The 27,895-nt window shown below is 40.5% G+C and overlaps 2 protein-coding genes across 11 annotated transcripts; both read left to right on the top strand.

Annotated features, from left to right (window-relative positions):
* The first annotated feature begins 291 nt into the window (after positions 1-291).
* On the top strand, positions 292-15,025 carry ppef1 (protein phosphatase, EF-hand calcium binding domain 1). Of its 5 annotated transcripts, XM_046840035.1 has the most exons (19): positions 653-742; positions 829-937; positions 2,440-2,537; positions 2,667-2,699; positions 3,445-3,572; positions 3,782-3,842; positions 7,684-7,853; positions 7,942-8,056; positions 8,602-8,648; positions 9,899-10,065; positions 10,164-10,200; positions 10,270-10,419; positions 11,226-11,510; positions 11,640-11,825; positions 11,997-12,139; positions 13,682-13,788; positions 13,880-14,043; positions 14,518-14,602; positions 14,702-15,025. In XM_046840035.1, the coding sequence occupies exons 3-19, from the start codon at positions 2,483-2,485 to the stop codon at positions 14,890-14,892; spliced, it is 2,124 nt and encodes a 707-aa protein (XP_046695991.1). In that variant the 5' UTR covers positions 653-742; positions 829-937; positions 2,440-2,482; the 3' UTR covers positions 14,893-15,025. The 5 variants fall into 5 exon arrangements, with proteins under 5 accessions (XP_046695989.1, XP_046695992.1, XP_046695988.1 ...); XM_046840033.1 differs by lacking the exons at positions 653-742; positions 829-937 and adding an exon at positions 292-445; XM_046840036.1 differs by lacking the exon at positions 829-937 and having other exon boundaries at positions 515-660.
* A 1,262-nt stretch (positions 15,026-16,287) lies between these two features.
* si:dkey-163f14.6 (fibulin-1) lies at positions 16,288-27,787 on the top strand. 6 transcript variants are annotated; one of them, XM_046840000.1, is made up of 10 exons: positions 16,288-17,553; positions 17,665-17,841; positions 18,068-18,232; positions 21,384-21,509; positions 22,955-23,077; positions 23,359-23,486; positions 23,587-23,792; positions 24,940-25,074; positions 25,374-25,552; positions 26,350-27,787. In XM_046840000.1, the coding sequence occupies exons 1-6, from the start codon at positions 17,295-17,297 to the stop codon at positions 23,412-23,414; spliced, it is 906 nt and encodes a 301-aa protein (XP_046695956.1). In that variant the 5' UTR covers positions 16,288-17,294; the 3' UTR covers positions 23,415-23,486; positions 23,587-23,792; positions 24,940-25,074; positions 25,374-25,552; positions 26,350-27,787. The 6 variants fall into 6 exon arrangements, with proteins under 6 accessions (XP_046695956.1, XP_046695955.1, XP_046695954.1 ...); XM_046839999.1 differs by having other exon boundaries at positions 25,374-27,787; XM_046839998.1 differs by lacking the exons at positions 23,359-23,486; positions 23,587-23,792; positions 24,940-25,074; positions 25,374-25,552; positions 26,350-27,787 and adding an exon at positions 18,873-20,233 and having other exon boundaries at positions 16,288-17,159; positions 17,373-17,553; positions 22,955-22,965.
* The last annotated feature ends 108 nt before the right edge of the window (positions 27,788-27,895 follow it).

Below are 27,895 nucleotides of genomic sequence, written 5' to 3' on the forward strand. Positions count from 1 at the left end.
AGAACCGTCCTCAAGTGCACTCCAATTGAACATCTGGAGGTAAGATATGGGGATGAATCAGGTGGATGTGGAAAGAAGAAAGGGACAGAATGAGTATTATACTTTGTGATGGTATTGTAGAAACATTCAGAGATTGACTGGTTTGTTTGACTAATAACGTTTTGAATAAATGTAACGATTATTACGGTATTTGGTAGTATCGGAATTTGGTATCGATATTGACGATAAAAAAAAAATGCTTGGTATCAGACCGAACGTTCAAGCGCTCTCTTTAGGGCGCGCGCGTGCGCAGGCTAGGACCGTGCAGGGACGCGCGCCACGACGCGCGCGCTTTCTCTGGCAAGCTGGACGCGTGCACGAGTCTCCTGCGCTTCCGTTTCCTTTTATTTTTCCTTTTTTTCTTCTCCCGCTCACACCTATAGACTGTAACGTCACACCGGACACGGTATGTACTCATTTCCTATCTACTTCCGTCTCACTCTCAGCCGCCGTGACGTTTAAAACGTACTGTTTCAGACAAGTGGAACCCGAAGCGCGCTCCCGCAGCTGGAGCTGGAGCAGAACCCCAAATTTGATAGATCTATATTTAAGTGCACTTAAAAGGCTTTTTAAACAGTGTATACACCTAGTATGCGATTTGAACACCTCCCAGGTTAATAAGTAAGTGCACTGGTCATGGAGGCATCTGAAGTTCATCCCTGGAGACCTGCTCAGCGTCTCCCAAAAAACAAAATGAGATGACGTGTGTTGGTTTGTCTTTAGTCTTGGGACTATTTCAGTGGATATGTTAATATTTATTTTATATAATTTTAATTGTATTATCTCCAGGACATATGGAGAGTCAAATAGAGTCAAATTTGAGTGGAATATCAACCTTTAAATCCACCATTATCCTGATGTAGAATGAAGCTGACGATTATTTTTCTACAAGACTCAAGTAAATAACTTTAAATTTACTATTACTTTTTGTATGTATTTATTTAAAACTTTTTTTTAACCTGACCTGAAGGTGAGCATGCGCACTGATTAATTAGTTATTATAATAATTATCTTTAATCTCATATTTATCTGCATATTTGTGGACAATTTGTTTTTATTAATATTTTCTTAACTAATTTAGTTTTTTTTTACCCTACATTTAGAAATTATTAGTCAAACTATAATTAAACCTATGCAAATATCAAAATATTTTTACTACGAATACTTTCTACTTTTTAAAACTATTAATAATAAAAAATATTATAAAATCAAAGAAAACGTTTAAAAACATTTTCTAGTATTAATGATGCACCAGCTAAAAGTGCTTTAGCCACGCCCCTTTGTGAAATTGTATCGTTTGGTCACGCCCCTTCGGTGACTTGGCGTTTCTGTAAGTTCTGGATCATTAATGTATACAAACTGACTAAAGATTTGATACTAATTTGATATTCTTATATTTTACTAAAATGTTTTTCTTTTACTAAGTAACATTTCTAAAAAAAAAAAAATTATAATATAAATGATAATAATTATAATAATAATAATGTATTTTAGCCACACCCCCTCTCAGTGTATTCGTATTCCAGTGTGTTCTAGATCAAGCAGTGATTTTCAGACTTAAGCATAATCAATAATAATAATAACAATTTGGTTGTTATATTAAGCAATTGACTGTCATTTGCAAATTGTTGTCCGATGGTTTGCTTCAGCACTTGTGTTTCCTGTAGCAATTATAACGTGCTAATATAAAAGACCTAATATCATAAAATCAAAGTTGCCAGATTTCAGCAACATTTTCACCCTAATTACATTTCAAAAGCAAATTTAAAGACCTAAAATGTTTTCCCCATTTTTGACAATGTCCTTCACATTAATATAGCAATGTCGTATCATTTCTTCTCCATGATAAGATTAAAAGTGGCCAGGAGAAGGCAAGCACCATCCTAGCAGGAATCACGTTTTATAATTCCAGATTATGTGGCATGGGTTTGTGGCAACCCTAGATTGTAAAGCCATAATATAAAGTACATAAAGATCATTGTTTCCCATGTGCTTCCAGGTTCTGCTTTTCTATCTTCATGCGCACGCTCGTGTCTGAGGTATAAAATCCTTTGAAAAGCACTTAGAGATACAGATTAAATCAATCGTGAATCGCATCTCCTTTATATCCCGGCCAAGCGACGACGGCGCACGTGCTTTCATTCGCGCCTTTTATGCCGATCCTCCCGTTCGCCGTATTATTCGAACGAAGCCCTCAAATTCGATATGCTGTTTTTAGGAAAAGATCAGCAATGAAGTGAAACAGCTTTGCCTCCGACTGACTCAAAATGCTGACGCCGGAGACTCCTCTATAGTGGCGTGTTCGTAATACACATTTCTATGCAAGCCTTTGTTTGAGAAAAATGTATTAAAAAAAGCAAGTGATTTGTTTTTCTGCATTCTTGAATCTATCTGTCCCAGGTTTGAGACACATGATCGGACAGAAATCGCCCATGTTGGCATTATGGGTTGTGGTGCCTCAGTAACTACTGAGAATCAAGGACGGCTGTCGGAAATCAGTAAGCAGATATCCTTGTGTTTAATCAACCATCTGCATAAAACCGGATTTTAATGTAAATGTGTGTATTTCTGCATATGTATACACGTGTGTCACTATAATCGTCCTCCTCTTGCTCCCTCCCACGCAGATTTGATAGTCAAGCCTCCCGGCCCTATACTGAGTAAGCAAACGCCTGGTCTTTTTAATCTTTTTTGTCACAGATGCCAATGTTTTTACGATCAAATATACACATCCAACATGCACTAAGTGAAAATTCTCGCATTGTGAGTAAAAAAACAAAACAAAACGGAATATCTGAAGGATTTTTCTCAAGCCGCGACCCTTTAATGCTTAGGATAAGCTTCATTAAAGTCTCTGGGCTCTTTTTATGACCACATGCCCTCTGTTCACTTGCACCTTCATGCAGTTATCTAATCAGCCAATTATGGGGCAACAGCACAATGCATGAGATTATGCAGATACTGGTCACTGGGGGTGCTGTTTAATTGGACAGTCAACCTGAAATGAATAATAATTGCTGAAATGTCATGAAGAATCTGTTCAATGGAGGAGCAAAGGCTGAACCTTAGCTCAGTTTGCTCATGTTGTTAATAAAAGCTGCTCCACCTGTATCCCCCTATGCTCTTTTACCCCTTTTGTGCACCCTCAGCAACTCTCTTTCAGCACATCTTTAATTAGCAGCCATGATCTCCAGAGGCACTCCTGCAGTAGTGTTGTGTGTTTTTTATTTTTATTTTTTTTACAAATCAAGTATCCTCATGACATTTGTAGAACGCATCCGATTGTTCTTCTGGAAATTCCATACAACTTTAATTAGATTTCTTGTGGATGTGTGCTTTGATTGGGCCAAGAGACCCTATATTATTAAAATCACCAGTTTTATGTCTATATCCATATATACATAGCGATGAAAGCTGCCATACTGATCCAGCGCTGGTACCGGCGTTACATCGCCCGGCTCGAGATCAGGAGACGATACACTTGGAACATATTTCAGTCTATCGAGTACGCAGGAGAACAGGACCAGTTACAGGTAACACCAAAACAAATCGTAGGGTTTACACCACCACTCGAAAGCTACTTATAGCAGCAATTGGTTGTAAGCAGTTTTAAATTTCTTTTCTAAAATGTACCTTTAAAAAAAAAAAAAATGCATCTCAATTGTTTTAACAATTGTTTCCCAAATGTCCAGTCAATGGTTAAATCGTAAAAATTTTTTCATTATTTTTTACTTTTTTAAAGCTTTCCAGCTTCTTCAGCTTCATGTTGGACAACTTCACACAGCTCAATGGAAATGGACCAGGTACTGAGATTTCAAGCGATTCACAACCACGTGCACCGACACTTGAATGCCAATCGCTGTTCCGCTGTTCCACCGATTCCAATGTTCACTTCGATGTTTGCACGAGCCCATCACACCCTCGCTGTATCTCTACACATCGTACCCAAAAATTCCAACTGGTCTTCTCAGTTGCAAGATGTTAACAAACTGTTGGTAAAAGAAGTGTCCCGAGTCATGTTGCAGCCATGAAAATTCAAAATCGCCTAAAAATAGTAATTATAGCATTTTTGGAATTGGGGTTGTATTTTTTTCCCTATCTATCCTTCTGCCCACCCACCTGATTGATTATTAGGTCAATTGAGTGGCAGCAGCACAATGCATAAAATCATACATACTACATTTATAGCTATATATTTCACAGAACAATTGTGGCATCCAGTAAACAGTAGGTCTAATAGCAAGAACCTTCTTACTGATGAGAAAGGTACGAGGAGAAATGCCAGACTGGTTTGAGTTAACAGGAGGTTCGACCACTCCATAAACCACTGTGAGCAGAAAAGCGTCTCGGCCTGCACGACGGATCAAAACTCCAGACGCATGGAGAGCAACAGCTAAAAAAAAACCACCACAATGTTGGAGTCACACAATTGTATAGGGAGACCCAAACCTGGTCCACGATGATGATTCCCCTTGTGATCCATTAGGATCTTCTATGCATGGGTTGGAGTGGACAAAAATGTGTGGCCCTCTAAAAGAGCTCTAGGGTTAGAGCCACATCTACATCAATACCTGACTTTACCAACACCCTTCTGGCTGAATGTGAACAAATCTCCACAGCCAAAAATCTAGAGGAACATCTTCCCAGAAGAGTGGAGGTTCTTATAACGGCAAATGTGGAATGGGACGTTCAAAAAAGCACACAAAAAGCTTTTGTTTGATGTTCTTTATGGGGGGAACCCATCTGTGATTGAGAAAGAAATGGTCAATTGTTTTATATAAATTAAACCAAAGTCACTTGAAACATAAGAGCGAACGTAATCACTTGACTCTAATTTAATTAAGCTGTTTTGACGGACACGTTAATGAGCCTAACGTCTCCACTAACACCAGATTTCTTTTATTCAGGAACGAGTGATTGCAGCAAATAAAACATGGACTAGACTCTACCGATTTCTCAAAGATTTTACTTATACTACTGACCACACATCTACAGTTATATACATCCAAATGGATCATGGCGTTTTATCATTCCCGTACATCTAGAACTTGAAAACCAAAAAGATCTGTTCTCATCCTAACCGAGAGCGTTTCATGTCCTTTCATCCAGCAACTCCTCTTTTTCACATCGCAGCCCTCTAGCTTTCTATCCTTCCATATCAAACGAGCAAAGCCCCCTTTTAACCACCACACACCTATCCTAATGGTTTAAAACATTTACTATGGACGGACCCAGTTGCCTAGCAACACAAGGAGATACCACTTTGAGCTGTGCCAGAAATGCATCAAGCAGACAATTAACGCAAGCTAATCTGACACTAAGCTTTTTTTTTTTCCCCAGACGAATTGAAACGCTAGAATGCTAACTGAACTTGGTGCACGAATAGCACCGGCCAAAACGCACAATGCCCGGAAGCTTAACTATCCTATGGATTGTGTCCTCACAATCCATACCTGTCAAAACATGGTTTTGCTCAAATAAGCAGCAACCCGAATAGACCCCTGAGCACGGCTGTGAGCACTTCCTGCTGTCCAGTGGAAACAGCTGTTCATGATGTCCAGAGGAGACCAATCGCACATTTACATGTTCACAAAAAGGCACAATCGAGACAATGTCTACAAATCATTTAGCAGCCATTCAGGCTGAAGTGTATGTGTGTGTGTCTGATGGTCCATTTGGGAAAACAGTATCCAGTATTTGAAATCATTCAAGTAAATAATAATAGATAGCACTGTCATTTACATTGGCAATGCAGACTGGTATAAATGGGCTTGTTTTGGAGTTTTACGGAACCAAGAGCAACCAAACCACCAACCCATAGAAAATAAATATACCATGTGGGCGCAGGCTTTCATTCAAATCCGATCAAAGCCCACACCTGATAGTCATTGAAAATGAAAATCATTCATTCAGATTCAAAGTGGTAGAATTTGGTGTGGCCCTTGATTTTGGTTGGAATGCCTGGACTGATTTAATTCTAGCCCAGACTGTAGCTTCATACAGGCTGTTGTTGATTGACACATGGACGAGAAGATAGAAATCAATCAACTACACACATTGTCCAATTGGAGTTCATGTGGTTTGAACAAAGACGCAAGTTAATGGCAGTTGCAGCTTTTCTGTTTTCTGCACAAGAGGAATATTTTTCAATTTGGAAATTTCCCCTAATAAGATCTGGTACACACCCTGACCTAGGATGACGTTATATAATATGATCTTTTACTGTGGCACCTGTTAGCAGGTGGGATATTTTAGGTTAGAAGCAAAAAAAAGGATTTGAGCGAGTTTGACCGAATTGTGACGTCTAGACGACTGTGACATTTACCTCCAAAACTGCAGCTCTTATGACATGTTTCCGGTCTGCAGTGGTCAATATCTATCAAAAGTAGTCCAAGGAAGGAACAGTGGTGAACCGGCATCAGGGTCATCGATGCACGTGGGAAGCGAAGGCCGGTCCTTTTGGTCCGATCCAACAGACGAGTTCCTGGAGCTTCAAATTGCTTATGAAGTTAATGCTCCATGGGTCAGGACTGTATAGGCAGCCAAAGGGGGACCAACACAATAATTCATAATGTTTTGCCTGATTAGTGGCCGTAATGTTATGCCTGGTCAATGTATGTAATATGTGGAATGAACAAACTAAAGATACATGAAGTTGCTGAGCAGCTCAAGAACTATGAGGATGGATTTAGACTGTAATTAACATCAGCAGTCTGCTACAATAGCGTCTGCATTTCAGTACCCATTACTGAACAGCGCACTAATGATGGAAGTGTAACAAATGGACATTTGGTGTCGCCCAGATGAGGACGAGGTTCCCTTTTGAGTTCCTCTTAAGGTTTCTTCCACATGCCACCTCTGTGAAATTTTCCTTGCCACAGTCACCACTGTCCTGCTCAATAGGGATAAACGTATTATTCTTAATCTTTTAGTAAAGCTGCTTTAGGACATTGTCTATTGGTAAAAGCACTATACAGATAAAGAGGTATTGAATATGCTGACACGCCATGCTTTAAGTCTCAACCTTGTGGTTTCATTGTCGTAACAATAAGTTGTTCATAGATTAGAAGTTTTTCAGTCCTCTCAATACTTGGACTAAAGCCATCACTAACGCCCATCTCTAACTTGCGTTCCAACTTTGGTCGACATCAACAGATAAGTGCCTTCTGTTCTGCAACGTGTCTATTTGCTTACTATAACTGGAACTCGAAGGATGCTAGAAGACCAGGTGGTGTTTTCCTGTCTTTGCCTGCATAACTTTGCTTCATTCTGAGATGCTTTTCTGCTCACCACAACAGAAAAGGGAGGTTAATTGAGTTACAAATGTCTTCCTGTCAGCTTGAACCAGTCTGGCCATTCTCCTCTAGCCTCTAAAAGAGGTTTTTGCCCACAGACCTGACAATCACCAGATGTTTTCTCACCATTTTATGGGGTGGTTGAACATGAAAATCCCAATTTCTGAGATACCATGTGTTTGTGAGTTATTTTGGTTAAAAGATGTAGATTATAAAATAGCAGTACAGAGAATACATTCCAGTCTTTAAAGACTTCCATCACTGTCTACATGTAGGATTATTTTTAAGTCGCATGAATGAATGAATGAAACCATGGTCTTGATTTTTTTCTCATTTATTTCCTCTCCAGATCTGATCTCTCACCTGCTGGACCCAGCCTTAGATCCAATAACCGAGGAACTCCGACAACAAAAGTACGAGCAGATTACGGCCCCGGAGTCGTACAGCGGCCCTCGGATCTCCTTCCCCCTGAGTGTCAGTGATACCAACGCCCTCCTCAGCGCCTTCAAGGAGGAGCAGGTACCTGCACAACCCATTGTGACATTTGACCTGTGAAAGCGCCAGTCCTCGAGCCCGGTTCTAATCCTGTCGCATTTCCACTCCGTAGATTCTCCATGCCAAATACGTGCTCCGGTTACTTCAGGAGACGCAAAAGCTTCTAAAACAGATGCCAAACGTCATTTACCTGTCGTCGTCCTACGCCAAGGAAATCACAATCTGCGGTAAGATGAAACCGCGCGCGCATTCGCGTTAGCACTAACGATCCCGATCCCGCCCTTCCCCGAAGTGTTTTCACGTACCGAATTCATGCGTGGTTCGAAGTGTGTATATTTATGCAGCACTTTGCACCTCAATGGCCTTCTTCTAAGAGGAGCAGACCCTGAATGGCGCTTCAGATCAAATGAAGACACGTGCTAATGGCAGCATTCCGACATGAAAACGTCTGATTTCTGTAAATACGAACCGTCTTCTTTTTTTTTCCCGTCCTGTTTCACATTAAAGCCCACAACAAAATGGTGCTTCAACGATGAATGTATTATCGGATAGTATTCAGATGTTAATAAGTGTTTTATTGCCTGGGATGCTTCAGCAGATCTACTGTAGCACCGTTTAGCTTCACAAACTTGCAGTAGTATTCGCTAATCGAATCTGAAGTCGTCAGGCTAAGCGATGTCAGCGGGCACGTTTTTAATTAATCATCTACTTCAAATTTGTAATACTTTCATCTCTCCAGGAGTGTGTAGCATCTTGTTTCTTTTCACTGCAGGTGACCTACATGGGAGACTAGATGATTTGCTCCTTATATTCTATAAGGTAATAAGTTATTCTCTTATCATAAATGTTGTTTTTATATTAACCTTTTTTTAAAATGGACTTTTTAAAATATCTTCTGTGGCAAGCCATTAGGGCCAGTAGGACCTTCTCTGCTGGCCTATCAATCACTTTTTTTCCTTGAATATGTATGAAATGACTTCCAATAGTCAATCGTTTCTCTCGGCTGCTTCCAGGAGCGTTTGTTTCATATTCAAGGTTCTTTCCAGTCATATTTTAGCCATAACATTTTGCCAGAATCAAAGAAATCTGCCATGAGCCCCTCAGAATCAAACAGTGTAGCACAAAGTACATTTTACTTCAAGCCTGTTGCCTTAACCAATCAGATTTCAAATTTGGCACCACTGGGGCCACCTAGCAGGTGGCCAATAACGTCGTAATTCTTACAATTTTCCAATTTTGATTGGATGACCTGAGAGCACACCAGCCGGTGCTCACAACTCGCTTTCTCTAGCAAACTGCACAAGCTCTGATATACATTCGTGTGGATTTAATAGCGTTTTTTCATTCTACAATGGCTGACAGAAGAAAAGGATTTGGTCACAGATACACTTGCAAGCCCAATTTCAAGACTTTTCACGGAAAGGAGGGGTCAGACCAAACAGTTCAAAACAGTTGTTTGTTTTTTCATGGACTGTTTGTACTTTTGCGTAGTCTTTTCTGTAGATTTTGCGCAAAAACGCGTTTCAAATCCACATAAATACCGTAACGTATGGAAAAACGCACCCAAATCAACAAAAAACCCGGGGTGACTGTGTTTTTGTCTAGAGATGATGTATGTGAGATGGTGTTAATTGGGTTTCTTGCTTCAGTAATTGCCACTGGTTATCTTCCTGACATTTATAGCCAAACTTCATATGACGATCATTAAGTGGTGTATTCCTATTATAACCAAAGTGATTTAGTAACAAATAAACGTTAATTAGTTGCATATTACTTTTGCTATAGTAGCTACAAGAGTCTTTCACCAGCCTCTCTTCATCAAAATTCGAGAATTCAACATTGTGGTAAAATATAAGTTAATAAGTCCCACACGGTTATGGCAAGAGACAGCAATGAGACTGATATGATAAAAGAAAAATCTAAGATATAAAGGTTGCTGATTGTTGTTTTAAAATTTCCAAACATACAGTATATATTTCAATAAAACTTTTATATAATACATTGTAGCATGCTTGTATTTACAATAGTAATTACATATATGTCTGTATTATTTATTTATTTATTTCTAGAATGGTCTGCCATCTGCTGAGAATCCCTACATATTCAACGGGGACTTTGTAGACCGTGGCAAGAAGTCCATGGAAATCATCATCATCCTCTTTGCCTTTCTGCTCCTCTACCCAGATCACATGCACCTCAACCGAGGCAACCATGAAGATCACATCATGAACCTGAGGTATTGCAAAGATCTCAACGCCCAGCTCGTATCCCACAACACAGATACGCCATGCTTACCTAATTATAGCGCCGAACGGATTTATCTTATTCTTTCAGATACGGCTTTACTAAAGAAGTGATGCAGAAGTACAAGGTAATAAAGAATTTCACTTCTTGGTGGTTGTTCGTTGAGTTTCATTTAATACCTTTTTTTTTTCCACAGACCCATGGGAGAGAAATCCTCCAGCTTCTTCAGGACGTGTTCAGTCTGCTCCCAATTGCTACTGTTATTGATAACAAAGTCCTCATTGTTCACGGTGGCATCTCTGATGAAACCGACTTGGACTTTCTAAGCTCTGTGGAAAGGCACAAGGTGAGTCGTGTTGAACAAAAGCCTAATAAATAGAAGAAAATAATAATAGAACATGTTCAACTGAGAATAAATATGTTGCCCCTATTAATGCCTCTACTCCAGACTATTGGGTACATTTGGACATGAACAATGGCTTTGCACAGATTCTCCAGCATTTCTGCCGTTCATACTGTCTAGTGGTTAGGATGCGGCGCTCTCACCGCTGCGGCCCAGGTTTGATCCCCAGTCAGGGAACCAACCCCAGCCACTCTTAGTGTGCCGAGCCCGGAAAAATGGGGAGGGTTGCGTTAGGAAGCGTAAAAACGTGCCAAATCAAAACATGCGGATGATCCGCTGTGGCAACCCCTGATGGGAGAATCCGAAAGAACACTGTACAGTGGACGACACTTGATAGACTTGAAAGGGCTTTAAAGAATCCAACAAGAAACCACCTTTCAGAATTTGGAACAAAACATGATTTGACTTGATGGGACTGGAAATTGATCCTGAAAGCTTAATCAATGGAAGAATTGATTTTTCTCTGTCCTTCCTGGAAAGTGCTGGGGAGTTTCTCATGGTCTTCAACTGTGTTTGTTTAGGACTCAATAGAGACAAATCAGATTTTTGAAGGCACCCACTAACCAACGGGTTATATCAATTATAATTCTAGTGATAATTCCGACGCAAAAGGGGTTGATAGCTCATTTTCCAGCGAACGCTATGTAATTACGCTTCGACTAACCTTTCAGGAAATATGAGATATAACTAAAACTCTCAAGTTTAAAAGTTTTGAACTTTATGCACCCTGTTCTCTCCTCACGCTCAAGGTAAAGTCCGCTTTGCAGCTCCCCAAGTGCAGTTTGGATCACATTCACGTCTGTGATGCCAGCAATGGCAAGGGGAAGCATAAGAGCAACTGGCAGAGCAGTAGCTCCTCTTCCTCCTCCACCTCCTCGTCCTCATCCTCACTGTGCTCACCCCGGGGATCACGGCGAGCTCCGCCCTCCCCCAAACTCCCCAGCCCTGCCGACATACTGCAAGTTCCCTTCCTCGACTCCATAGTGTCCCTTGCTCTTCCCGAGGCTCCGAGAGAGGAGCTGGAGTGGAAGCAGGTAAAAGAACAAGGGACGTTCTCAAAAAGTGTAAAAAAATAAAAAGTATAAAATCTTATGATTTCTTTTCAATATTGCAAAAAATATTGCAATCGATTCACCATTAGCCTGCACTCGTTTGTTTTTTAGATCGTGGACGTGTTGTGGAGCGACCCGAAGACACCGAACGGATGCAGTCCGAACTATTTCCGCGGAGGCGGATGCTACTTCGGCCCTGACGTTACAAGGCGGCTCCTGGAAAAGCACGGCATGCGCCTTCTTATCCGATCCCACGAGTGCAAGCAGGAGGGCTATGAGCTTTGCCATGATGGACAGGTCAGACACTTACCATGCACCATACACCAGTGGTGGACGAGGTCCACAAACCATGTACTTGAGTTAAACTTTCAGTTTATATATGAATGTGTATATATAGTATATATTTGAAGTTGACCTATTTAGGTTTTCATTGTAAGTTTGTTTATTAGGATGCGTTTCTTTCGAAAGGTAATCACTATTTTCTCGGCATCGAACTACTACGAAGAAGGCAGCAATCGTGGTGCATACATTAAGATGGGTCCTGATTTGATCCCACGTTTCTTCCAGTACCAAGTGAGCCGCAGCACAAGAAAGCTCACCCTGCAACAGAGGTATGTCTTACACATTTGTAGCATTTGTTAACACACAATTTCTTATTTACTTATTTATTTATGACCGCTGGTGCAGTTACTTTCCATGTAGTGTCTGCTTTGACCTTTATAATCCATGCAAGTTCTATCATGAAGTCAATTTTCTTTTGCACAAAAAAGACCATCATCAAATTATTACTAAAGGGACTGCATCAAGGTGTGTTTCGATTTGCTTTTGCTTATCAATGACACAATGTGGCCAGTGGAGAAATGCAGAATATGATAATTGCCTACTTTTTCTCAGAATTGAGCTTTAAATTCGAGGAAAAATATGATGCTATAAAATTGAATATCATACAAAGAGTTCACTTTCATTGCTTTAGTTCAGTCGGCAAATCATACATATATTTAAGCGCATTCCTGTGGTGTCTCCAGAAAGATGCAGCTCTACCTCTGCCATGTTGATCTCCGTAGTGTTGCAATATTCACGTAGGAGCAGCGGCACTGAGAGAACATGCTTGAGAAACAGAGGAGACATCAATCTACCGTACATAGAAAATGATGGTCACAAATTATTGGACATTGTAAATAATAAAAATCTAGTACATCTACTAATAATTATATCTGAATACATCATTTTTTACTGATGCAAATATGGTGAAAATGAAGCGTCGCGATACAAATATCCGATGCACACTTTTTAAAATCACATCACAACTTTTACGCCGATGCGAATCAGCAGATCTTACCATCCCTAATATAAATAGATGAATAGATTTGAGCCCAGGATGTCTGTCTCGCTGATTCAGCGCCGACTCTTCATGTCATGTTCCATTCCAGACACCAGGTGGCCATGTTGTTTAATTTAAACTTCGAGTCTTCTGAAGGCAGTATATTGTTTTATTTATTTATTTAATTATTACTTTTCTCTGGTTTTTCTCTTGATTTTTGTCTCTTGTTTTGTGGTCTTAGTTTTACTTTAAAACACAAATATTTGTTTTGGCAAAAACGTTTTTCTCACAGCATCAGTCCTCCTTCAGTCACTGTAACATTGGCTTGCGATTTCTCAGGGACGTACTATAACATCCACTGTAACCTTTTATGGCCAAGAGAAACAAGATTTCATGGATTAGACCAAGTCGTCTAGTCGAATTTTATTCCGACAGGGAAACACGGTGGTGCCAGCATCATAATATGGTGATGGTCTTCTGTGAAGAAACTGGTTTCTTGTCAGGCTCTAAGAAAAAAGGAATGGACCAAAATGATGGATGGATGGATTTTTTTGACCCATCCCAAAATAAAATTGAAAAAATTTCAGGAAAACCCAGTCAGGAAAGATTGGAATTAAGGAGTGGATCATCGTAGCATCGGGTGGAATTCAATTATAAATCATGGGACCTAATAGACTCAAGCTAATAGAGCTGAAGAGATTTTTATAGAGAAGAAATAGATCATGTATATATACAAACTTACAAATTACAAACTAATACAAACATACTGTTTTTCTAGACACACAACAGCACCAGTTTTAATTATAAATACTTCTCATTTGTGTTTCTTTAGAGTCAGTGTGGCTGAAAGCTCAGCTTTAAAGGCCCTGCAGGAAAAGCTGTTCGCTCATCGCTCTGAACTCATGGCTGCCTTTAAGCAGTATGATCTCTACAACACGGGTAACTCAAACCAGTGCTACTTCTAAATACAATCACACTTGCTTTCTCTCACTGACCGACCCCGCTTCATCTTCTTCATGCGTTTCCACAGGCAGGATCTCGACCAATGACTGGGCTCAAGCGGTGGAATCGGCGCTGAGATTGGATCTGCCATGGCGGACTTTAAGGCCCCGTCTCGTGCGCCTGGCCTCCGACGGAAACGTAGAATACGAGTCATGCTTCGAAAACATTGGCCCAGGGCAGCCTGTCCCACAGGTTTCCCCGATTTTCTCGTATTTGTGTTGTTTAAACCGACCAATGAAATCCATTTACAGTCTATATTTTCAAATGAAATGAACATAATACATATTATGGTCATGGATGTTTTAAAGCTGGTTTCTGGAGACATCCAGACTAGAATCAGTATTGGTGGGAAATCCTTCTTGTACGTACACATCGCCCACAATCCCAGATCTACAAACTGCATGTATATTACATACATTCCAGCTTTTTGGGAAGTTGACCTTCCGATCAGTAGCCCAGAGCGTCCACTTATGCGGTCAGTATTGGCGAGGCTGATTCTGAACTTGTTTAGAACATACTGTATTAGACTGGGATTTCATTGAGATTTTGAGATGCGCCTTTTTGATGATATCACAAGGAGCTTAATGATGCCAGAAGGATCACTAAATAAAAAGGCCAGACCTTTTCCCAATTTCAAATATTTTTCAATATTTTTCCAAATCACAGGTGGCACCAAACTTGGCAGAAACCCTGTACAGGTACCGAACTGACCTTGAGACCATCTTCAACATCATCGACAAGGACCATTCAGGTAAGGTTTACCTTTGTATCGATGATTAAAGGACATGAAAACCGATCAAAATTTGCAATGATATCTGGAAGCAGTTCAATGCAACTCAACCTTTTGCAGGTCAGATTTCCATCGAGGAGTTCCGCCACACGTGGAAGCTCTTCAGTTCTCACTTGGGCGTGGACGTGGACGACCGAGCCATCGACGAAATGGCACGCAGCATCGATTTCAACAAGGATGGCAGCATCGATTTTAACGAGTTCCTCGAGGCCTTTCGGGTCGTACATGTGAAGGAGCAACAGCACAGCTGAAAAAACACCTGAAGAAATGTTCATTAAATATTTGCGTTCACATTCGTTTGAATTCGGTTAGAGCAGATTTTAAGTGCACTTAACAATTACAATTCAATAAAAGGTAAAAAAAAAAAATCGTCTTATATTATTATATATATATTTACACAATATATTGCCAAAAGTATTGGGTCATCTGGTCATTAGTACAGTATGTGATTTTTGAGCAATGCATTCCACATTTGGTCCCAATCTACTCTTATAATTCCCTCCACTCTTCTGGGAAGATGTTCCACCAGATTCTGGAGTGTGCTTATGGATATTTGTGGTAATCAGCCACAAGGGTGTTATAAAAGGCAGGTACTGATGTAGGTGAGGAGACCTGGGGTGCAGTCAGCGTTCCAATTCATCCCAAAGGCGTTCAGTAGGGATCAGATCTTCAAGGAGCTTACATTGTGCACAGGGGCATCGTCATCCTGGAACAGGTTTTGGGTTTCCAAGGTAATGTGAAGTAAATGTTTTATTAGAGTGCATCTAAAGATGTCCTGTACAATTGAGTGTATATATATATATATATATATATATATATATATATATATATATCCATAGTCCGTAAGCATTGTTAGACTGATTAGACTTATTAGGTTTGTCTGCTTATTCAGGTCTTAGTTTTATTCTCTTTATATTTACAGTATGATCTAGTCGTGAATACGGATATGAAACAAGTCAATAGCCCTGTGCTGCTGCTGTGTTTGTTGGTGAATTTGCTGGGACTGTAAATCTTCCTCACTCTGAAAATTGTTTGGAAATGGCCTTATAACCCTTCCCTGATTGATAGGCAGCAACAATCGGTTTCTTTAAGATCATTGCTAATGTCTTTCCTCCTTGGCGTTTTTTTGTTAACACACACCTGAATGCTCCAGACCAGCAAACCGCTTAAAACTGCATTAATTAGCAGCACCTGGCTGCTACGTAGCCTTTTAGCCTTTTACCAGTAAAGGTGTACTTTGTTTTTCATACATGGCGTTTTGGTTTTATTTGTGTAAAATAAATAATGGCACGGTGTACTGTAGTATGTCATGTGTCATTCATTTGAAGGCTCGTTTTAATCCTCATGTCCTTGTAATATAAAACCATTGAATTTGACGAGGGTGAACTTTATTTTCACATGACTGTCTTTATATATAGACGCTTTAATTTCTACACTCCCCTGTTACAACTGTAAGCGTTCAGGATGCAGGTCGGATGTCTCCATTTTCTGACCAAGATATTTTATAATAATATAAAACGTTCATATACTATTTTGGTTTTAAATTGCAGGTTAACGTAAATCAGATCTTTTTTCGTCCAATGGAATGTAAATGAAAACAAATACAAACGCTTCGGAGGCTCCTGTTGATTCATTTCATGTAAGAACCTACTAACTTTTTCTTAATAGCAGAAATGCCTGAGATCTATAACATTTTGAGAGGATCTCCAGTGCACAAGCCTCTTCAAGTCTTTTTTCAAAGTGTTAGTTGTTGACTTTGTAATTTGTGCTTCAAAACAGATTCCCTAGAAGGTAGAATTTGCCTACATCTTCGCATGCCTGCAGGGTTTCCCTCTGTTTGGACGCACGGTCCCAGCTAAGGAGAAGCAGCCCCAATAGAATGATTCCACCCTCAGGTTTCATTGTCGGTCTGCTGTAATCTGGGTGATGTGCTACATAATTCTATACCAAATATATCTCATTAGAATTTTGCTCTAAATTCTACAGTGGCCTCCTCCATGAGCAATAAGATCATGTATGATGATATTATCATGACATATATGAAGTGATCAGTGCTTTCCAGTGACCAAAAGATCTTTCCTGATGGATTCCTTCCAGCAGTTTAATTCTGTTCATGGTTTGTAAGCTCATAATGAATGCTTTGGCAGGCCAATGAGACCACAAAAGTTTGGAAATAATGTAGAACGTGATCTCGAACATGATCAGATAATTCTGTTGCGGCCGGTTTATTTAAAATTATTGCACGATTGTCGGGCGAAGTTGTTAACAGAGTTCCAGATGAACGGGAATGGACACAGGAGGCGTCTCTACTCGAATGATGGATCAGCTTGACTTGCTTTAACTGCTTGTGTGTCCAGGAGATAACAAGAATGAAGAGCAATTTACATTCCACAACAGAGAAAATGGACACCTTGAAGGGTGCTCCAAGGTTATAACCAACCCCCAACCCCCTCCCTGCCTTTATCATGTTTATTCCAGGATAATTCCCTGCTCATACCTTCTGCTTAAACCTACTTTGGTGAGTAGTGAAGGACTTTTTTTTCTAGCATGTTCTATTTCAGCCATTAAGACATTCCTTTGAGAATCAGTGCTGTTTGACATCAAAACCATTAGTAAAATAAATCCCCAGATCCTAACTGGAGGCCAAGGATACATGGTATCAAACGTGTTCTGTGACCTTGTTTGCTGTTTAATCAAAAAAGGTTTTCTCTGTTTTCTCTCTGGTAACAAGAGGTGTGTCTATGAAGTGAAGCTGATGTACTTCTCGTGTCTCGTGCCCTCCCTCTGCACTTCCATTTCATCCCTGCTACACAACATTCCTCCTGTTAGTCCGAATACTGGAAAGCCACATTGGATATCTATGGAGGCTCTTGGAGCTACACTGCTTATTATGAATTGGGTCTTGGTTCTGGGTATGAGGAGTTTGTTGGGAAATTATTTGCTTGGTTTTTTGGATTTAGATTAATTGTACATGGAATGTAAAATTTTCTTAAGTTGTATGAAAATCCTGTTTTAACCTACAGGTGCTGCTGCCGCCGTTGATTGTGGCGGCTTTGGGCACCTCGAGAACGGGCGCACGTTTTTCCGTTACGGTGGACTGTACGTCACTTTTAGCTGCAATCCAGGGTTCAGGATGCACGGCCACCGCATTAGCAGCTGTGTGTCTGGCCAGTGGGTCAGACGTCCACCACTGTGTGTCGGTCAGTCAGTACAGCCTGTGAATGACTATAAACAGGTTTATTTATGCAAAAAAAGAAATCGTTTTAAGATCAATATAAATAGTTTTACTATAGAAAGCGTTTTAAGATATTTCAATGCAATATGTAGTATGGTATAAACTTCGGTTGGGTGTTTACGATGGCCTGTTGTTGTGATGTTGTTTGTCTGTCAGCTAAATTGTTTTGTCTGGTGTCCTCACCTTCTTAGCTCCAGGTTGCCGTAGTCCCGGGAAAATTCTGCATGGCAATGCATTGATGTCTCCTGATGGTTCACTGGTCCACTTCACCTGCAACACTGGCTTCGGGCTGTTCGGCTCACCATTTCTTTACTGCAAAGGCAAGAGCTGGAATGGCAGCACTCCTGTGTGTAAAGGTGGGCGATCTTGACGAGACTGCATACGAGGTGGTATCAAAAAAGTTTCGAGACCAGCTCTGTTTACAAGAAAGTACTTTATTTATCTACGTTTAGACACTATTACCAAAATAGTCCCTTGCACAGCAATACGGCGCTCCCAAGTCTTCTTTTCGAAGTGCTGGATCGCCGCAGTGGCATCAAGACGGCGACCTTTGTGCTGGATGTTTATCCTCGGGACGAGGGCGAAATCTTCACGCACAAGTTGCAGAAGTTGTTCGTCGGAGGCCTTTTGATCTCTCTACACATTCCGGTGACCTTCTTCAGCTCTTGAAGCGTGCTTGTCAGCGTACGTCATGTCTAACTTATTTGTGGTAGATTTGCCCAGTTTTATCACGTTTGTTTGAACTCGCTGTCCATTATGAAATCACGACCACATCCGCGGTAAGAATAGCCCCAGTGAGCACCATTCGTCTCGAAATGTTTTGATACCAACCTCGTACAATACACAGGCAATTAAACCAGCACCATATTCCTATAGGTCTAATGGGTTCATCCCAAGCTGTTGGATGGATGCATATTTATTTATTTTGAGATTACTGCTTAAAACACACCCAACAAATTTTGCACTTTTAATTTATGCCATCATTTCTGTTTTTAGAGTTAGATATCATGAACTTGTTCCAGCAGAAACAAACATCGTTATACAAATCTGGTATGGAGTTGAACCAAGACATAACCGATCTGAAAACCCGTTTCAATCCTGTCGCAATCACAGCCGCCAAAGAGACCTTTCTAAGATCCTCTCTGCCCGGGGCTCCTCACGCCAAACCCCAGATGATTAAAGATGTGTCTGAGGATTTGAAGAGACATCCAAACGCTCTAGAAAGTCTGTGGCATGAGCGGATTATTGCACAAGCAAGACTAGAGGCTAAAGGATTCGAACACACACCAAATAACATGGCGGAACCCGTTACACGTGCAGAACCATCCACTCCATTTGCTTTGTCTTCAAAACCCCCAACCATCATGGCGACTTCAGGTATAAATGATCAGCAAGAAGTATCACCCACATTCCCAAATCAGACGCCTCCGTCCACACTTAACGCAGAACACGAGAGCGGAAACTGTCTGACTTCAACAGCATCGATGCATCATGAAATTCCAATCACACCTTCCCAAGCCCTTGGTGAATCAACATGGACTAATGTGGATATGATTGAAACGACAGCTGATTCAGCCAGAACGTACACACAGGATGCCTCACGAGTATCCTCAAACGTTTCTAAGAATAATCAATTGTCAAGTCATTCGAGGATCAAAGCTTCTGCTGATAAAGATATCTTACAGCCTTTACAGGTCTCAGAGGGAGAGAGCAGTTCTGTCGCTCCAACCAGCTCTATTGATTTTTCACAATCTGAAAACCAACCACAGACAACTTTCACACCTAGTTCCCTGCCATTCATTCCGTCTGGGAGCCAGGAGAGAGAAAGGATCACTTCAGCAGCCGGGATGGTGAAAACTTTCCAACAACACACATCCCTGTCATTTCCCTGTCCACTTCAGATGTTATTACCAGAGATCTTAACCCAAAACCTTTGCCAGCGGGCAACGCAATGGCAGATAAAGACCTCCTGGAGCCTTCGGGTGGTCATATAGATGAGGAATTATACGATATTTCCAGCTCTAATAGTATTCATGATCAGGAAAACGCAACAATCAAGCAAATAGTGGTGAACCAAACATCGGGATCTACCACAAAACCCAACGACCCTGTCGCCAATTCAGAAATTTCAGGTTTTGCAGTATCCTACGGCATTAAACGAAGGCCTGATTGTCCTTACCCTCCTTTACCTGCTCACGGAACGTTTTATTTTCATACGATACCCAACCCTGCTCCATTCCAGTTTAAGCATTACATACAATACGCCTGCTATGCTGGTTACACGCTGGCCAACGGGGACGTGTACAGCTACTGTCTACAGGACGGGCAGTGGAGTGGTGTCACGCCTAAGTGCATCGGTAAGCATTTTTTTTGTTCTATTTATTTACTTATATATGGGAACCCCGAACAAGGCCCTTAACATGGTTGTATCTGGATAAGGGCCTTGTTTGGGGTACCCAGCAGTGACCCAGAAGCTTGATGGTAAAGGGATTTGAGCTGACACCTTGCCAAAAAACTTCCTTCACCACTGAGCTACCACTTTCCTAGATATTCCCCTGCCAAAATACAATATGAAGCAAATGTATGCTGAATGGTCCTATTGTGGATCCTTAAGCACCCATACAGCAATAGAAGGTGTATATTGGCATGACTGTGCAATTCTCTTTTGCCTCACACTTACTTTTCCTACGCAAATGATTTGCACAAGTTTATTTCTGGATCGGTGTGCGTACCAATACGTGTGTGGAATAGTAAACCAGTGTGTCCTATTACAGAATTTGGGGGGGTACTCAAGACTCAGGAGAACATGTTGATTCTGGGACCCATGAGCTCGTGTCTATCCTTCTTTTTATCATCAGCAAGAAAAAAAAAGGCTTTGCTTGGATGAAGAGTGCCATACCTATGGTAGATTTTGGAAGATTTGGAACAATCTCCCATGTTCCAATCAACCATATAAAGTGCATCAATACCTGCATCTCCTATAACCTTGATTCAGCTGCACTGCTGTACTCATGGTTACAGAAACCATGTGTTAAAGCTATTTAAAATCTCTGGAACCTGCGACCTGTACCTCAGACCGACCTGGGATTAGGCTGTAAATACCCAGGGCTATTAGAGCTCTGTTTGTCTCGTTATCTTTCTCCCGGAGAAGGTCTTGTGTACGTCCCAGTTCTATTAAGGCCGCACATTCTCAGCTACAGATATGTATGCTGACAACAGATTGTATTTGTAACAAGAAAAAACGATGAACAGGTTTTAGAGTTTGCATTTCCTCATGGGGACAATAAATTAGCCTGGACACTGAGCAGAACCTGAAAGGATGTGGCATTAAATCATTCCAGGTAGCAGAGGCATCCTTTCTATACACAGAGTTGATTCTTCGATCGAGTTCGAATTCCCACGTCGGAGAATTCGATCCGCATTCAGATATCAAACCAAGCGTCAACTGTAAGTCTGCATTGTAGAATAAATATATGTTACTGGGATTAATTATGTTTTTGCTAACAGGGTTAACCCCATGCATTATGAACAACGGTGGCTGCTCCCAAGTGTGCCGGCTGAACACGCACAATCGGGCCGAGTGTCGCTGTGATCCTGGCTTCCAGCTGCTGGGGGACCAAATGACATGTCGAGGTGAAATGTAATCCACTGCACACTTTATCCTGTAGAATCGTGTATATATAGAAACAATACTGGGATTGGGATGAGAATTTCTGGGACCATGATATGATCTTTGTATGACGCAACAAAAGATCTTCAATATGTGTTTAAGGAAGAATCCTGAAGTTAATATGTATTAACAATGGACATCGTCTCAAAGCAGCTTTACAAGTTGGTATTAAAAGAACGTACAAGTCTGTTACTCATAATTGGAGACTGTGGTGAGGAAAAAGTCCATGAGGAAGAAAGCATGAGAGGAACCAAACTTAAAAGAGAAACCAAACCTCATCTGGGTGGCACCAAATGTCCATTCGACGTCGTTGAGTTTATCGCTTCAGCGAGCTACGAGAGCAGAATCTTATAATAATTGGCATTTTCATTTGATTTATTCGTCGCACAGGCGCCCCGGTTCTCAAGCTCGTGCGCATCTGTTAGCAATCCAGTCGGACATCTGGATTTACTGCTAAACACCTTTTTAAATGCATGTTCTGTCGCTTTCGCGAGTTTCCCCCCGGCTGGGAATTCTTGTCCCGCACGAGTAACAAGGGCAAGTCACGGCAGGTATAGGACATTCTTTACTGTCGGTCATTCTTAGGCTCATGTTTGCCTTCTTTTATTCTATTTGATTTATTTTTACGATTTCTGAGTTTCAGATTTGACTGGAGAAACAGTATGAAAGCAATTTGCTTCGATTGTAATGGGTTGTAATCTGGTCTCATTCAGAAGATAAAAGAGACCGTAGTGGGTCAATAAGACGTCCTACTTGGTCCTGAATGTGGGATCAGAAGGTCACAAGATCAAATCCCAGCACCACCAAGCTGCAACTGCTGGCATTTAACCCTCAACTGCTCAGAAAAGATCATTCCCGCTCTGGGGATTTTAATGCCGTCTGCCAAATGGCATGAATGTAAAATACGATTAAACATTGTTAATCAGCTGTTGCTCTGAAATCACTCAAATTAGAAGAATTTCAGTACTGAGTCCAAACCAGAGCCAAACTGAGGAGGGGCTTTGAAGTGTATTTGATCTAAAATACATCCTCCATATGGTCTGGCATGTACTTTTGAGAGCAGCTTGTTTTTCCACTCATGATGAACATGATGTTTACTTGTACTCGTAAATGACTGAGTATGACTGAAAGGAAATGGTAAGTTCTCGTTGCCATATAGAGGCGGTGGTGAGTTTAGTAGCATTGCCTGAGAGTTTAATGATGTCATACTGAAATTCATGTATAATTCAATAATAATTCATAATAAAAAACAAAAAAAAAAAAACCTGTTATATACATACAGAATTATTCATTATATAAGAGGATATGAGCATCTTGCTGAGGTACAGCAAGATATTGAGTGTATTTCTGTGTTTCCGCATTTGGAAATCTCTGTGTGATTGTCTGTGTGTGTGTATGTGGTTTGTAGATCTGGACGAGTGTGTGGAGGGTCTGCATGAGTGCCAGCAGGTCTGTGAAAACACCTTCGGCTCCTACAGGTGCAGCTGCACCCCTGGTTTTCAACTTTCGTTCGACAGGATTTCCTGCACTGGTGAGTTTGTTTGTTCCAGGATGCAACTCCTCCTCGTCCTGTCTGGAGTGTGTGTGTGTGTGTGTGTGTGTGTGTGTGTGTGTGTGTGTGTGTGTGTGTGTGTGTGTGTGTGTGTGTGTGTTTGCACACACAATCCAGACAGGACTTTTTATGGATTTATTTTATTATAGAAACATTTCAAGCCCCTCCTAGATGTATTTTAATGTCCTGATGTTTGATGTGAACATTAACTCTGACTCGGCTGCTAGAAATATTATATAGATCACGTCTCTCTTTTCCAGATGTGAACGAGTGCATGCTGCCTGCTAGCATGGCTCGCTGTGGTTCGGATGCGTGAACACACCAGGTAGCTTCCACTGCCTCTGTCCTGCTGGGTATAGCGCGAACATCACAGATGGACAGTGCGAAGGTCAGTCAGTATGAAGTGTTTTTAAAATAGTTATGGGAAATGCCTTAAACAGAATCCTATCATATGATGCATGTAGGTTGAGATTTAGTATTTTGCGCAGATATCGATGAATGTATGGAGAACGGGGTCTCGGGCCATGTGCGAGCGCATGCGTAAACACTCCAGGTTCTTTCCGTTGCACTTGTCCGAATGGATACCAGCTGGCCGGGGACGGGACCACATGCATCTCAGAGTGTCCACCAGGATATCATAGAAGAAACCCTTCAGATCCACCAGTGGGAAATTCAACTATACTGGCTTGTGTTGGTAAATGCATTTAGCGTAGCGCACATGCAGTACAATTTTACTGAGTTTTCTTTGGGAATTTTGAAAAAAGGTATTTTTCATTTGTAAGACCGAATTTAAAGTTTTTCTATATTCTATTCTCGTTATTTGCATCCAGATTGACAAGTGTCTCATTTATACATCTCAACAGATTACGTTTGAATGTAGAGGTCGAACGAATAGTGGAATTTCCCGATACCGAACGCTGGGTTGGATCGTAATTGCCGATAACCGAGTAATTAACCGATTATTATTTTTTCAAGTGGATACTGGATAAAAAAAAAACTCAATGTAAAATAGTACTGAACTTTATTACAAAAAAAACTAATGAAAACTAATCATGAAAATGTGCTAAATGAAATAAATATGAATATATTCATTAAGAAATATAATAATATTATTAATAAATTAAATGAATATAAATAAATAGCGCATCATCAGTGATTAGTCTCTAGAGGACGCTCTTGTTATGACAGCGAATGCAAGCCGGAAAAACTATCCTTACTGATAGTTCCAGCAAATTGGACTGATCGGCAAAACCAATGTATTTGGAGTCTCAACAGCTGAGCTACCACTATGTCTGCTGATAGGACGGAAGGTCAAATATAAAGATCAATACCACAAAGAAAGGTCATATTTATTAATAGGCGTGTACTTGGTGCTTGTATAGTGTTGCCTAGTCAGTGGAGGTTCCTTCGTCTTCAGTAACATCTTTATTCAGGGTCCGCAGCGTTTATATAACAGATTCGCTTTGCATTTAAGGTTCTATTAGGCAGGTGCAAAGAAAAAAATACATTTATTATATTTAGACCTTTTCTTTTTACCATTTTAGCCAATCAGCAAGCAAAAAATGGTCCCATACCCTCTTGACAATATGAATTTCCAACTTGTGATTACTGAGGGCCAAATATTATTCAATCGCAAAAAAAACATGTGAATGACTTGCTTTCTTTGTCAATCAAAGAAACACCAGCCAATCATGTGCATGTGTGTGGATATGAACATGGAAAAAGGGCAGACAGCACTGTTTTTTTTTTTCTAGTGTGTTATGATTACATGGGCAGGTAACCAAATTTGGGAGTAAAAACATTTGGAAGTGCGATCTAACGAACGTACACGTCTATTTCAGATATTAACGAGTGTGAGGAGATGCAACATCACGAGCAGCACAAATGTGAATGGAGGTGTGTTAACTTGCCGGGTACACACCGTTGCGTCTGTCCACGTGGATACACGTGGCATCCGAATGGAAAACAGTGCAATGGTTAGTTTCTAAGTCAAATGGAGCTGAATGTACACTGTATGGACAAAATTATTGAAAACCTGACTTTTCCCAGCCATATGTTCCTCTTCCCCAAACTCTTACCATAAAGTTCTAGGCACACAATTGGATAAGACGTAGATCTTTGATTGCGCTAGAAGACCCAAAAATGTTCGAGCATTACAATGGATTACACAGGTCTTGAATGGCCCGCTTTAGAACTCTAGACCTCAAACCTATTGACTTCCTGGAATCTGAACGAAATCCAATTGATGTGGCTTGTGCTTTTTTTCTTTTTGCAGATATCAATGAATGTAGACTGAGGAATGGGGGCTGCTCTCACACATGCAAGAACCACAGAGGCGGCTTTAAATGCGCTTGTCCTGAAAATTCCCGTGTCTCTCCTTACAACAGGAAGACGTGCCAGCCAGTTTAACGTTCAACACTCTGTAACTCCACTCATCCACCATGTCATACAAGTGTAAGATGTAATGTATTTAAAGTCGTCTTTGCATATGAAGTTAAAAGTGGAAGAAGGGTGATTATTTTAGTCTACTAATGACTAACTCGATGTCCTGGAAGTGGATCTGGTTGGTTTTTCTACATATGGCTGGGTGATTTGTGGTTGTGGTCGTTTTCAGCTGTGAGATTTGGGGGTTATTTGGTTGGCAAAGCATTGAAACATAAGGGTATTTATAGTTATGGGGCAATTCAATAACGGCGACTCTGAGATTGTGAGAGGGTATTTGTGGCGTTGAGATAGTATCTTGGAGCATGGATTCAATATAATATAATATAATTGTGATCGGCTGCAGAAGGAAATGTTCTGAGCATTTCATTGTATTTATTTTATTAGTGTAAAATCCAAAATGAATTAAATTGACTTTTAATTGAATTAATAATATATACCGTGGGTATATGACAATTGTGTCCACTAGGTGTAGCGGTAATGGCTGTAAATACCTCAGAACATTAAATGTAAGGACAGGGTGATTGGGGCACCCCCTAGTGGCCAACAGAAAAGTGTAAAAAATGGGTCACATCCCTTATGAAGATAAGGAAAGGCAAAAAAACGAAAAGTTAACTACAGGATAACAGAGGTTAAAAGACAAGTAAATGTGCTTTGCTTGCGTAGTTCATGCTAAACAGATACAAATTTAATTCGCTCTGGATGGGATTAACAACTTGTATCATGCCACGGTGTTTGTTTGACAGGTGTTTCTTTTGCCTACATCTTCCCTGTTCAAACAACTAATACCTCTGAATATCTGTTTACAGTTTGAGGCATTAGCATCATCTGGGTTCAAATAAATAAATAAACCAACATGAAGACCAAAGAGGTGTCTATGGGAGAACAAACAAAGTCATCTGAGAATCCATCAAGCACCAGACACAATTTCGGTCAGTCAGGGAAATCTGCAGTTGATGACAAAGTCTTGACTTTATCAACAACCTCCTACAACGCAGGAGTGAAGGAAACTCAACAATAAAAATCAGAAGGCCTTGTACAGGGATGAGTTACAAAAGCTTTGGGATAAGTCCTAGTGATTGACTTGGCCTGTGTGAAACCTTCCTTGTTTTTCTCCTTAATTAAATCTTTGGTAGAGGTCCATCTTAATTCCAATTACATATGCCAAAACAGACAGGAACTAAAAGGAGCTGTGGTACACGTCTGGAGAAACATCACAAAAATGTGAATCGTTCATTTTAAACAGCCTAAAAAATGTTAGGCAAGGGATATGCAACCAAATTTTCAGTGTGGTTTATTTTAATGTACATTTACAGCTATTTGTTTCTATACTTTTGCCCCCACCTTATACAATGCTTTAAGTATCTCTTTTTTACAGATACTTTTCCTGACCATCTGTTATTTTCCTGACTGGCCATGTTAAATGAAAATAAAAAAGCCAACAAAGTGTATTTTCAGAACACTTTTAATATATAACAACGTATTTACAAATATTTAACATTTGACACTATGTAGTTAGGAGATGTTCCTACAGGTGTCGCTATTTAACAAATTTCCGACATAAATATAATTTCACCATTGGCTCCTCTTGTAGCCCATAACTACAGTAAGAATAAAGTAGCGCAACAGGCTACGAAGTCAGCTGCAAAGTGTTGTCTTTCTTTCTTTCTTCTTTTTTTTTCTTTTCTTCTTCTCGACTTTAAATTACAAAAATACCGCTGTCCCCCAACACAATATTAATAGCAAATCTATAGCTTAAGATTCATCACAACACGCACGGAAGCTCGCATGTCTGCTTGATGGACGTTCGATAGGACGAAACGAAAATGAACAAACAAACAGGAACGAAAAACGCGGTTGGTCCTGGAAGCCAGATTCCTTATACGTCGTGGTAAAAACGGGGACAGATGGAGTAAAGAGCATGACGTAAAAACAGTAGTCGTTTTTTCCCCAGTTTCTTTGGGAGATTAACAACATGGTATTCGGGCTAATTTTTTTTTCACATTTTTAGAGGTTTAGCAGATAAAATTTTTTCACAATGGATAGGTAAGAAAATGATCAGTAATCAGTGCATTTCTAGGCACCTCCGAAATCAAGTATATAGCAATTTTATATCAGTTTTCATTGAAAGGAAACAGCTTATTGCATCATCGGAGATCAACAGCATCTTCATCTCCTTTGGCAAGAGATTACCTTTAACAAAATCAGGCTTCGGTACAATAGGGATAAAGATGCCGAGTCAGAGTTCGAGCCTCAAACCATGATCCCTTGAGAAATGCCCTTAACACTACCTGCCACAAGGGGGCACCACATCCTAGCTGATCCAACCGTCCTAACAAGCTGAGCTATCCAAAG

Source organism: Silurus meridionalis, chromosome 26, assembly GCF_014805685.1.
Source record: "Silurus meridionalis isolate SWU-2019-XX chromosome 26, ASM1480568v1, whole genome shotgun sequence".
Classification (NCBI taxonomy): Eukaryota; Metazoa; Chordata; class Actinopteri; order Siluriformes; family Siluridae; genus Silurus; species Silurus meridionalis.